The sequence below is a fragment of the Dipodomys spectabilis genome, unplaced genomic scaffold (assembly GCF_019054845.1).
Source record: "Dipodomys spectabilis isolate Male_0828 unplaced genomic scaffold, ASM1905484v1 ptg000230l, whole genome shotgun sequence".
Classification (NCBI taxonomy): domain Eukaryota; kingdom Metazoa; phylum Chordata; class Mammalia; order Rodentia; family Heteromyidae; genus Dipodomys; species Dipodomys spectabilis.
Genome location: NW_024870907.1, coordinates 666895 through 679949, shown reverse-complemented (window position 1 = coordinate 679949; position 13055 = coordinate 666895). Strand labels below are relative to the sequence as shown.

Below are 13055 nucleotides of genomic sequence, written 5' to 3'. Positions count from 1 at the left end.
CCTGGAGGTGGAGCTTGGCTGCACCAGCCCCCTGGAAGCCTCTAGGCCTGCCCTCCTGCTCAGTGTACTTGTACTTGGCTTCTTACCTTTGAAGACATTGCAGACTCAAGAATCTCAGAGTAAAAAAAAAAAGAATCTCAGAGTAGTAAGAACCTCAGAAGGCATTAACCTATTCAGCTAGGTCTTGGGAGAGCTGGGACTAAAGCCTCACTTCTGACACCAGTTCTGGGCTTTTCGGTAATCAACAAGTTGTTACCCCCAGGTGATATGAACTTAGAAAGCCACTGGGTCAGATCAAATCTGGCCTAGAGCTCCAGGCTCTGAAGCAAGTACCAGTAAGATCTCAAACTCCACCCCTCCCTTATTCAGCAGAAAAAGCTAAAGGCTACAAGCCAAGCCTGTTGACCTGAAGCCCTGTTAACCCAGGAGGTACACGGTGATAGTCATCTGTCCTCTGGGAGAAAGGGAAAGGATGGGGGGGGGGTAGTTCACTGCTGATTATGTACAAGAATGTGAGCCTAGGGCTTGACTTTGCTCCTCCCACACCTATCTGACAAGCCTCCCAGGGCTGTGCTTGTATCCCAGGGCTGTTGGAGGTTCAGGTGTGAGCACACCATCAAGTCCCAGCGAAGGCTGGGGAGTTATGAGGGGGTCATTAAACTTGATTGCTACCACTCTGGCAAAGACCTTTCTTTGTCACAGAGACTGCTATAGGCCCCCATCTGAATTGACTAGTCCTAACTCCTTCAGGGGAGACAATAGGCCAAGCAGCTACTATGTAGAAAATAGTCACCTGTCCAGCTTCCAACAGGATGGGGGAGAGCTGGTTTGTCTGGGGCCAGAGGACAGTCATTCCCTTCCCTTCCTACTGCAGAGAGTCATGCTAGGTCTGCCCAACATCTTTGACTGCAGAATCCCTTCTCTGAGAGTCCCCAAGAGGGAGCAAGGGCTACAGGACAGTGGGTTGTATGTAAAAACTCTCAATCACTTAGGGCCCTCAACTCACTTCTGAGGAAGAAATGAGAGGAGTGGCAGTGTGGGGCCACAGCTCCTGGGAGCCAGCCCCGAATAGCCCTGTGGTATACACTCATGTAGAGACATTCTTGGGTCCACAAGGCCTAGGCAATGCTGTACCTAACAGGAAGGTTACAATGTGAATTAATTAAGGGGAAAGGCTGCACAGTTGAGGAGCCTGCAGCAGGCGGTTGGCTGATCAATGCTGAGCATCTACAGGTGCTCACTGAGCTCACACACACAGCTCTAAGAAAATGACTAAGTCTGGCCATGGATGAGGAAAGTTCTCTAGGTACAAAACAAAGATGTTCTTTGAATAACTGATGGGCTTTAAGTTTCTCTTCCATGTAGCCTGAACTAAAAGAGGAGGGAGACCCCACAGAATACTGCCTGTCACTGATCTCCACCCCTTTGCTTCTTTCCACCCTTGGACTAGATGTATCAATCCCCACAGGTCCAAAAGTGTACTGCAGTAAGGCAAAGAGCAGACTTGGAATCAGACTTTCCACACTGGCTGTGTGGGGACCAGGTAAACCTCTCTGAAGTCCATCTATGAAGATACCACATGGTTCTTCAACTGTGATGATACCTTCGACCTAGGTAAGTGTAGCCTTTCCTCCTGACCCTGTCTGGCACATGCTGAGTCTCATAGTCAGCCTGATAGACAATCACTTTACCTGTCCAAGTGGTTCTCCCTCCCATCACGTAGATCCTACAACACAACCTTCAGCATGTCATTTCTCTGCCCATAGCTGATACCGCTCCTAACTACTGATAGAAACAAGTTGTAGGCCCTGAGGGAGAGCACTTGAAGACCTTTCATGTGCTTTTGTCCCAAAGATGTGTTCTTCCACCTTCCCCATGTTTGTGCTGCCTAAGGTTAGCCTGCTCTCCAAATACACCAGCAGCATGATGCCACAACTTAATGCTTCTCCAGCTCTGGGATGATGGGAATATTCTTTCTGCACTGACAACCTTGCTTTCCCGTTTCCAAAGCATCACAGGATTATCTGACAGCCCCCTCCCCCAGCACAAACCCTCCCCTGGTACACATCTGCTCAGGCCTATGTTTGTCAAGGCCATGGGTTGGTTGTCTTTCCATCTGCCCACGAGGTGGTCGATGGTCCTCACTCCTTCGGTCACCTGCACACAGCAGCTTCCTCCCATAGCAAGAGGATGTAGTTTGGGGCTGAATTCTGGACAACCAAGGAGGCCGACTGAGGCCAGGCTTTGACAGGGTCCTGTTTCCTATGTGGCTGCCAGGCTGCCCCCACCTGCCCCAGTAGGGCATCTGTGCTTTGTCAGCCGAGGCGTCCCAGCTGTCTGTAGTCACATTCTGCTGTTTTGGGCTCACTAATGAGACATCATTAAACACCAGGCTCCCTGGCTGCATTGGCAGTGGCTGGTGCCCACTTGGGCCCAGCCAGGCCACATCCTTCTTTGGATCCCTCAGCCTCAGTTCAGGGGCTGGGTTTCTGACCCTTCAGGTCATGTCCTCCCCCTGGGGTTTCCATCCTACGGATCTGATCCTGTGAGGTAATCCTCAAGCTGAGACAGAGGTTGAAATGAAAAGGGACAGCCAGAGGATACCAGCCTGATGGCAGAGAAAGAGGACAGATGTACGCACATGTACAAGGTCAGCTCACTCAGCCGTGAAGAAGCATACGTGACCCACCAGGGAGTAAGCATAGTAATTCTTTTTAAGATCGGAGGCCAGCTTTTCCCTGCCCCACGGCATGCTTCTAGGATGACTTCCCCTGCACTAAGTTGGTGTTAATTAGTGAAAATTATCTAATGCAAGCTCATTTTAACATTAGCTTAAAGCCAAACATAATTAGGAAGATAAATCAGCTGCTAAAAAAAAATCCAATAAAGATACACAAACGAGTTTTAGGATCCTTGGCTGGTTGGGGTTATGGCCTTGAGCTCTCGGCTCTGTGGAAGAGCTAGGCAGGGATCAAGACGTCTTGCAGAAGAAATGTCTCCCACTTGATCCATAAGGGCAGGGCAACTGGAGGTGACAGCTTGTCATCTCCGGGGGTAATGCCACCAAGGCCTGCTGATGGGCTCTGGGAAGGCTTCCCCAGAGAGGCAAGGTGAGAGGGCAGGGAAGGGTCTGGTAGGGGAAGGTAGCTGGGAGCCGTTTGTGTGCAAGGAATAGGATGAGTCCACATGCCCCAGGTTTGTATATAGCCCCACCCTTTTGCCTGCTCTGGCAAAAACTGGCTGATTAGATTGTCAATTCCCTGGAACTCTATACTTGTGCCCAAGTCTGGGAATCAGACTCATCTTGGCTCCTATCCAGCTCTACTATTTACCGGCATTATGACCTTATTTATCCTCTCTGACCTTCAGTTCCCTCATCTGTAACGTAGAAAGCTGTTGGGTTGTCATTATGTTTAAATAAAATTGGCTAGTAGGGCTGGAGATGGCGCTCAGTGCTAGAAACCCTGTCTTGTCTCGCATGTGCAGGGGCCTGAGTTGGATCCCCAGTATCACAATAAACAAACAAGCCCACCAATGAACAAAAAATAAAAGGTACAGCACTTCAATGCCCAATAAATAATAGCTAGCACCACTAAACTGAAATTCATTTTCTTTCCCTCTGATCCATTAGTCTTAAGGTAGAATTCCTGTTTTATTCATCTGTACCTGGCACACAGTAGGTCCTCAGTAAAACAAGCTGAGTGAGTACTGAAATAGGGGATCTTCTAGGCAGTTTGGAAACTCTCTTGGAGAGTTAAGGACACTCACAACCTGTCCTTGAAAAATTCCCAGATGGAAAAGTCCTGGTCCATGCCTCTGCGCCTCCACTCCTGACTCACTCACTGATGAAAAAAAAAAAAAAAAGAAGCAAAAAACCCACTAATCCAGAGCTTCCCACACACCCCACCAGAACCTCCAAAGCCAGGCAGAATGACCAGTGTACACGCTGTGCTGGGGATGGGTGTACAGGTCATTAGAGAGCTGGGGCCAGAGACTCATCATTACAAAAGCCATTGGCTCTTGGCCAGGTCTAAGATCCTGAGACCATTAGCGGGCCCACAGACCCACAGCCATCAGAGAAGAAAAAGGAAAGCTGGAGAAAGTTCCAGTGGCACATGGTGGTAGTGGTAGGGGAGACCGGGGCTTGGGCAGGGATGGCTCTGGTGATCGGCAGAGGAAAACAGTGCTAGAAAGGAGGCAGGTGATAGCTAGGGCCCGGCCTTGCATGTTTGTTTTTTGCCCTGCTTCCTCCGTCCCAGCTCTGCTGATGCTGGCCCCAGAAGAGGTTTCACTTTGTACACTCCACTCCAAGGGCAGGCACTGGAGCTGGCAGCCAGCCACGGTGAGCCAGCATCCCAGAGCTGAGAGCATGGGGGCGGGGGGTAGGGCTGGGACTCCCCGAAAGGTCTCCTCTACCAGTCAGGGAAGAGGCACAAACCCCAAGGTACCAGAAAGTGGCTACTGAAGAGGACAAAACAGGTTTTCCCAGAGCTTCCCACACTCCGTGTCCCCGTGTAACCTCCAGTACTGCTGGGCAGGAAGAACCCTCTGTCCCTCACTCCACCCAAGTCAGATCAGAGAACAGTCGCATAGTTTGTCTGACTCCAGAACTAGTCTGTGAGATAACCAGGGCCTGGCTGGGAAAAATATATTTGGGGATAAATATATTTTGAGTGTTTCTGGAAGTTTTTGAGGAAAGAGTTGGTTTCAAAGGCCAATTCTCAAGGGTAACCTGTGCTTTGCTGACACCTGGGTAGGATCTCAGTTCGCCAGCAGTTTAGGAGCTCTGTAATGTCATACTTTTCCTGAGACTCGGAGAAAATACTGCATCCCTCCTAAGATGCGGAACTGCAGTAGCCGAAGGAAGCAAACACACACACAACACCTGTTTTCTCAATGGTGGAAAAATCCCTTTCTGTGCATATATCGCTCACCTTTTCCAAGGTTTTCTCAGAGCCTTGCATTGGATTCTCAGCACAACCTTGTAAACACAAACAAGACAGCAAAAATGATCCCCATTTAAGAGATGCAGAAATAGAGGCCCAGCAAAATCAAATGATTTGTTCAAGATTGTCCAGTGAGCAAGGAAAACAGCTGGCCGGTACAGGAGTAAGGACTCCCTGGCTCCCAGCTACCAGCCCTAGACTCCTTCCTCTGGCCATGGCCTCAGTCTTGTGAGAGCTCTGCCTCATAGAACTAAAGCCACCATGAAACCAACAGGTTCCAAAGAAGTTTCCTGAGGCTCTGCTTCCTCTGTTTGATCTCTGAGGGAACCATCCATTGTCAAGAGTTTCAGGGACCTAATGTATAAGACTTCCAAGGGGCCAGGCCTATCCTCCCTCTTCAAGAAGAGAATGGCCCCAAACCACACTTAGCACCACGCCTAGGTCCAGGTCTGGACAATGGGACAGGCCCACTCCAACGAAAGTGTCAGGTCTCCATCTCCTGAGTCCAAGGACTTGGGGAGTCTTTCCAGAGTGCCCAAGGCTCTGGCTGGGCCTGTGTAAGCTTCCCAGCGATTCTGAGGATCATTCTCAGAGGACTCTGGATTTAGGACCCGGGGAACCTCCACACCTCTTTCATGTCTTATACCTCTGTGCCCATGGCAGATCCCAGAGAAAATGCTGGCATAAGGATTCGAGTGCCACAGGTTCCTACAGGTAGCTCAGAGGCAGATACATAGCCGTCCTCACCAAGTGTCACCAAATCCAGGCCAACAGATGGATTCAAGAAGGGAGGTGGGCAAAGGTCTGAGGAGGAAACAGGAAGCACACCTGCCAGGGCCCTCCCTGCCCTAACTTCCCAACTCTAACTGCTGGGTGGGGCACCCCAGCTTCCTGGGAGGAAATTCAGCCACACTCTGAGAAAGTGGTAGTTATTTTCCAGACTATTACCATTTACATGCAGTATCCTACCTTTCACACCATTTCTATTTTCCTAAAACCATTCAGAAACCTAGACATTATCGCCTCAATTTTACTAGTCTGAAAATGCAGAGAAGGAAGAGATTTGCTGAAAAGCACCTAGCTAGGTTACATCAGGACAGAAACTAGATCTTTCAACACCACAGCCTGTCTTCTGTCCTGACCAGAAAGGAAGAACTCCATTGTTCTGGATTCCCTGCTTCTGGGATCAATGATTCAGCAGGAAAAAGATGCAGAACCCCCATATACAAAACCATGGTTGCCAAGGATACCTGGACAGGCTGGGCAAGAACCCTGAAGGGCTATGTAGTCCTTATTCTCAGGAGCTGGTCTGCATTGGGCCATTATCCACCAGCCTTATTGGGACCAGGATTCCAGGACTGCCTGGTGCCTCCCAAACAAGGCCTATGTGGAACAATAATTTGGGTAATGGCAGAAGAAGGGAGAGTGTTTGTGTGGGAGAAAGAGAGGGAGCTGCAGGTCCCCAGAGTATTGAGAGGCCTCCTTTTACTCTGTGCATTTAAGTCACTTCTCAGATGCAGCTTAAAAGCTCCTGAAGCCACTGTTCCTGTGAGATGGAAGGGGAGAAGCGGATATGAAGGGAGAGAGGGAAGCATCAGGAACAGGAACTAGGGCCAGCTCTCCAGCAAGGTGGTGAGGTGTGAGTGTATTGTCTGACTCTGATTCTATAAACCAGGACATTTTTTCAAATGTAAACCATTTAGAGGTAGGTGTGTGTGTGTGTGTGTGTGTGTGTGTGTGTGTGTGTGTGTGTGTGTGTGTGTGTGTGTGTATGAGTTTTATCTTGGTATATCAATGCCCAGTGTGTGTATGTGTAGTGTGTGTGTGTGTGTGTGTGTGTGTGTGAGTTTTATCTTGGTATATCAATGCCCAGCATCGTAATTGGTATAGAGGAGATCTTGCTATTCCTGGATGTAGCAGACAGGAAAGAGTCCACTGAGGTTCTTCAGGAAAGACAGTGGCCTTACTCAGAACAAAGGCTGCCATCTTCAAGATGGCTCTCTTGGTGAGGTGAACTGGTGGCTCCAGGATTTTGCCACATCCTATGGGGCACCATCAGCAGTCCAGATCTCTACCCAGCCTATGTCACCTGCTCTGGAGCTATTCTCCAGATCCTTCTGACACCCCTCCCCCTCCCCATTTAGAGCATGTCTGCCTCCTTCATGATGGGGACTAAAGGAAACCCAGATCCCATCTCCCATGGGCAATTCAGCAGGGAGGACTCCAGACATTTGTTTCCCTGGAGGGAACAGACCTGTCTTTCAAAAGGTCCTCAACACCCAGTGACATGCTACCATTGTAGCCCTACAAAAGTGACCCAGAGGAGAGAGTCTCTGTTTTGTCTATGCTCTCAGCCAAGGAGGATAAGCAAGCCACATGGAAATTCTGGATTGGGAACATGAGGAAATAACAAGGAAAAGGTAGCTTCTCAGCCAAACTAGGATAGAAGACAATCCCATGAACAGGGTGGGGATCAACTTGATTGCTCTCCCCCCTCCCCTTCTCCACTAAATAGCTAAGTCTATTCCATTGCCTACAACAGGAATTTTTTTTAAAAGTTTCTACTTAGTAATAACCCCCTATACTAGCAGCCTCTCTCCTCAGCTGTGCTTGTAAAAGTTTGTGGTGTCACAAGTAATCCTAACCCAAAACCCAGGGAGGCTGTGTCATCTCTTTGTCCTTGGTCTAGAGATGTCACTGACTGTTTGTGGATCTCCCCTGATAAACAAAGGCAATACCTTGCCTAGCAGTTATGGAGACAAGCAAGGAAACCAGACAGTCTGAGGGGCTGGGTAGCTGGTGTGTTTGGTGGTGGGAACCAGAAATGTAGGAGTCAAGCATCCATTTTTGAGGTGAAGTATATTTTTTTTTCTTTTTGAGTTGTCCACGGATCCTGAAGTGTAATAACTTGTTGAATCTACCGAGTAGCCTTTAAAAGAAAGGATGCTGCTGATCACAGGGAGCCAAGCAAGAGGAAAGGCAGAGGGCATGATGCCATCTCATCCTTCCTTCTGTGTTCAGACATGCAACTTTAAAGGCCATTCCTAACCTGACTTAGGACTGGATGAGTGCCCTACCTGCTTCATGACACCCTCTTCTCAGGCATTTATCATACTGAATTATAATGATGGGTTAGCATAGACTATTAAGCTACTTAAGACCCTAGGTGTGTTTTATATGTTGTCTTTTTTTAAATTAATGTATACTTAGCACACAGTAGATCTCCAAATCTTTGGCTGGTGACTAAAGAGATGCACACATAATCCTTCCCAAGTTGCCGGCCGGGTGCGATTACTGATGCTTGTTCCTCTTACTCTGGCTTTGCAAAAACAAGAACCCAGAGCATCCCAGTCCACAAGAGGTCATACCTGTCAGACACTCCCTGGCAGTTTCAATGATCTCTGCCTTCCCAAGCAGCTGCAACTTGCCCTAACACAGGCCAGGGCTTCACTCATGTGTGGGTCTCTAAAGGCCTCCTTTCTGAAGCTAGTTTAAGCAGATAAAGGACATCATTAAGTGACACAAAAATAAACAGGTTTCTCAGGGGAAGGGAAATCTACCCCATAAGTAAATACTGCTGAATCTGTGGATGCTGGTTATCCAGCAGCACAGCTTGGGAAGGACTTTCAGCCATTTCCAGACAGTAGTACTTTAGACTCATCTACTCCAAGACCTTCCCTTCATGCCACCTTGAGAAAACAGCCCAGGGATCTAGGTCTTTATCTAACCAGTCACATAAGCTTCAGATGAGCACCTTTCTTTCTCTATGCCTCAGTTTCCTTGCCTATGATACACAGACAGGAGGGGTAGTTATTAAAGGGAGAAGCCTAGAGGGCCTGAGAGTTGGAGGGACACAGACAGGGTTAGGGCTGTTGTTTCTAGGGGCCTGCCTACTCCATACCTGCTGGGCTGCTTTCCCACTGGCCACCACAGTTATAGCTCCCCCCCAAAGCCTCAACCATGTTTACAAAGTACCCCTTAATTAGGCCTCTTCCTCCTTGTCCCAGAGAAGCAGGTACAGAACGGCAGATCCCTTTCCAGGCTATGACTGTGGGCAAATCAAGACAACTTCCTATGAACCTTAATTTCCTGTTCATCATTTGGGAACAAAAATGATAGCACCTGAGAAAGTTACTCCGAGGACTAAATGAAATAAAACCCAGATCTCTTTGGCACATACTTCTGCTTGCCTTCCACTGTCTCTACAAAGAAACCATTTCATGGATGGCCCCACCCAGGCTCCTGGCAGCCGGACTCTCCCAGGAACAAAGGAAATTCCCTCCCTGGGGGTGAATGGGGAGGAGGAAGACTCTAATTCCGTAACACCGGAGGTTGCTTGCCAGCTGGACAAGCTGGAGTGGGGAAATGGGGCCAGGTAGTGGTCATAAGGTGCCTCCTTGAGAACACAGCCCAGGGATCTAGCTCTTATCTAACCAGTCATATAAACTTTGGACAAGCGCCTTTCCTTCTCTATGCTTGTTTCTTTGCCTGTGAAACAGGGTGCTATACAGACATGAGGGGAAGTTATTAAGAGCAAGAAGAGCCTAGAGGGTCCTAAAGGTGGGTGGATTAGAGATGTTGTTCCCAGGGGACAGTCCCATTTCCCCCAAAGTTCCAAACATACTCAGCTCCTACCTGGACAGCTCTGCTGCCAAACCTCCTGGTGTTTTCTAGAGCCAAAAAAATCTCACTCCTTTTCCAGGCCTCTTACTGAGAGATTACCCATCCCTGTTTCTTTCTCTCCCTCTCCAACACACTTCCCTTAGGAGCCTTCCCAAATTAAGTATGTTTGTCCTTAAAAACTTGTTTCCTTCCCCCAGAGTCCCAATGTTTGAGTAAACTTTGGAAGGGCAAAGGTCACAGCTTGGATCTTCTTTATGAATGATGCCAGGACTGCAGTAGATACTCGGGAAATAACTCGCATTTAATATCTGGACTGGCTCACAACTTTTGAAGTTTCCATTGGTAAATATGTAAAGAGTTGAGAAAATCCCACTCCCAGGATAGCCTTGTCTTCCCACCTGAGACTAGAAGCCCCTGCGGTCCCTTGTCTCCCTTCTTATAACAGTCACACATTCTGTGCCTCAGATTAGAGCCAGGTTAGCTCCATCCAAATTCCTTGCTTAATCCCACCGCACCATTACTTGAGGAAAAAAGGAGGAGCAGGGTAGCACAGTGGTGAAGAGCAAGAGCTCTTGTATGCGGATCCTGGTTCAGTCACTTACTAACTGTATATGTAACCTTCAACATATACCTAACTCTCCTGGATTCCAGGTTCTTCTTTTCCAAAAATAAGGACAATACTTACCTGAAACCAGTGGTTGTAAAAAGCAAATGAGAAAATGCAGTCATTTGTGGCTGGCATATAACGAAGTGCTAAATAGAGCCTTTGTTAGTATTGCATCATGAACTTGACCCCTGACCCCAGCTGCAGCCTGCTGCCCAGCATTGCCACCTACTTCCTTTTCCCTCTCCTCTATGTTCAAGCTTGTCTTTTTCTTCTACAAAGTGCAATATACAAAGAAAGCTCAGTCAGGCAAGGAACAATGCCGGCGGAAGCAAGCATAGTGAAAAGTTAACCCTTCCTCTGGCAACCCATCTAGCAAACTACCTAGATCAACCTTCCCAGGAAAAGGAATCTCACCTCTGCCCTTCCTAGCTTGCTTTCCCCTTTTCAGGCACATTCAGCCTCCGACAGAAAGGAGGCTCCAATCATACTTAAGAGAGGTTGAATTAGACAAGATCGTACGTGTTCCTGGCTACATGGCCACAGACACGCAAGCAGCCTGGTGAACTCCAGCCTCCTGTTGCATATTCTGATCTGTCCCTATTTCTTTACAACCCTTGGTGGAGGAGCTTGGGTTAGCAAATAAAAATACAGAATGCTCCATTAATTCCCACTTCGGATAAACAACTAATAACTTTTTTTCTTTGTACTGGTATGTGATAATTGGGACACATGCACACAAAAGAGCTGCTATTTGACATTCAACTTTAACAGAATAGCCTACGTTTTACCTGGAAACGCTACCCAGGTAAGGGAGGGCACAAAAGAAATCTTAAGTGGTCTTCTGCTTCACATACACTGGGTTAGAACACCATTGTTCTAACCAGCCACCCTAGAAACACTTCCTCCTTCCAGAAAAGCACAGAGGATGGGGCTAAGTGGAAGGTTTGTTGTTTTTCCTGAGTGGCAGGGCCTGTATCTTGTCAAGGGTGCCCAGCATGTGTCAGGCCACAGCTGGCCCTTGCAATAGCTTCCTGCACTCATTCTAGGCTGCTTGAGCTTCAGTGTAGCCCCAGGAGAAGGTAAGGGTCGGGTCAGCTGTCTGGGACTTGGACAAAGCTTTTGCCAAGAGAAACACGACCAAGCTGGGACTGAGGAATGGAGAAAATGGCTGAGGACCGTCGTGGGCTGCACATAACTTGTGCTCCAGGCCTCCAAGAGGCCCATTTTACCACCGGGCCTCACAGTCGTCATTCACGTCCATCCTCTCTAGAGGCCTCGACGGCAGCCGCACGAGGTAAGCGGGGAGGAAGTGGGGGCGGGAGGTTGCAGGGCATCTCCTAGAGGTGAGGCGGCGGCATGTGCTGTGAGGTGAGGGGACCCCCGCACGCGTGGGGGGCGAGGCCGGGCCTACCTTCTGGGCCTGTTGGATCATCTGCCTGACCACCTGCTTCAGGTGCGGGGCCTTCTCTTCCTTGGGAGGGTGCGTGAAAAGCGTGACGCGGCTCACGCCGCGGTAGAAGCCGGTGTCGGTCCAGCCCAGGTCCAGAGGCGGCACCTCGGTGTCCGAGCGGTCCGGCCAGTAGGCCAGGGACTCGTCCGGCTCGGCGGGGCCCTTCGCGGGGGCCTTGGCCTTGCCCCGCGCGGGGGCAACGACGGCGTCCTCGTAGGGGATCCAGGCGGCGCGGAGGGCCTGGCGCTCCGGGCCGGAGAGGAAGTCCGGCAGCCGCTCCCGCTGGACCTGCTCGCGGTACGCCCGCTCGCCGCCGCCCAGCAGCGCCTCCAGCGCGGCCCGCCGCCGCTCGCAGTAGTAGAAGGCGGCCTGCGCCTCGGTCACCTTCTCGTTCACGTGCGCCTCGTCCAGGCAGCTCAGCTGGGACTCGGCCATGGCCCCGCGGCCGCTGCCGCTGCCGCCGCCGCCGCGCCCGGGCCCCGGCGCCCCCGCCCCCCGAGGTCCCACACCACCACCGCCGCCGCCGCCGCCGCCGCCGCACCTGGAGCCGCCGAGGGGCGGGGCGGGCGCCTCACCTGGCCGCGAGGCCGGCCTCGCCCCGCCCCGCGCCCTCCAGCCCGCCAATCAGCGCGGGCCGCCGCGCGGGCGCGGCCGTCGGGCGGGGCGGGGCCGCTGCGCTAGAGTCTCCCGGGACCTCGGGGCTTCCTCGTGGGCGCGCCCCGGCCCGTGCCGGAGACGCCCCGCCCGCCTCAGGGACTCCCGGAGCTGAGGGGAAAGCGACTTGGAGTCGGACCTTTAGCTCGGGCCTGTCCGCCCGCCCCGGTCCGCCCCTTCGAAGAGGGACAAGCCAGTGAGCTAACCGAACCTTCTTCCCGCGGCCAGACCCGCACCCAGGTGTGTGACAGGTGAGCGGCAGGTGCACGCTCGCCCCGTCCCCCCCCCCCCCAGGTAGGGCCCGGAGCGTGGGTTCCGGCGGGGGCGCCTCTGGGGCAGCCATTCGAACCCCTCTCGCGGGGAGGGTCGGCTCCCCCCACTCCCCCGTCGGCTGGGGTGGTGGGGGCTGTGGAGGGTGAGGGAAAGCTGGATGCTAATGGAATCCTTAGCTCCCCCCCCCCCCCCCCACACACACCATCATCCCGCCCCTGTTCTGAGATCTGAGGCCTGGGCCGGGGTCGGGCGGGGGGGGGGGGGGGCGGTCAACCCAACACCTCCTGGCAAAAACTTCTTTAAAAACAAACCAACACCCCAACAGAAAGGATGCAAGCAGGCTGCGGTGGGATTTCCCCCTCCGGACACCCCACTTGTTTCATTTGAAGGGGAGTGTGCGTATGTTTCTATGAGTGGGCAAAAGAGGCTGCCAGAGGCCTTGATTACTATATTAGTGATTCAGAATATATGCTTGAGCTCCAGGAAGGAAGCCGAGCACAGA

The 13055-nt window shown here is 51.2% G+C and overlaps 1 protein-coding gene across 1 annotated transcript in view; it reads right to left on the bottom strand.

Annotated features, from left to right (window-relative positions):
• Fam83f (family with sequence similarity 83 member F) overlaps positions 1 to 12102 on the bottom strand; it is a 30425-nt gene extending 18323 nt beyond the window's left edge. Inside the window, exon 1 of the mRNA XM_042697954.1 lies at positions 11588 to 12102. Coding sequence (XP_042553888.1) covers positions 11588 to 12061 — 474 coding nt within the window. The 5' untranslated portion in view covers positions 12062 to 12102. The remainder of the gene's footprint in view (positions 1 to 11587) is intronic.
• Positions 12103 to 13055: the final 953 nt, after the last annotated feature.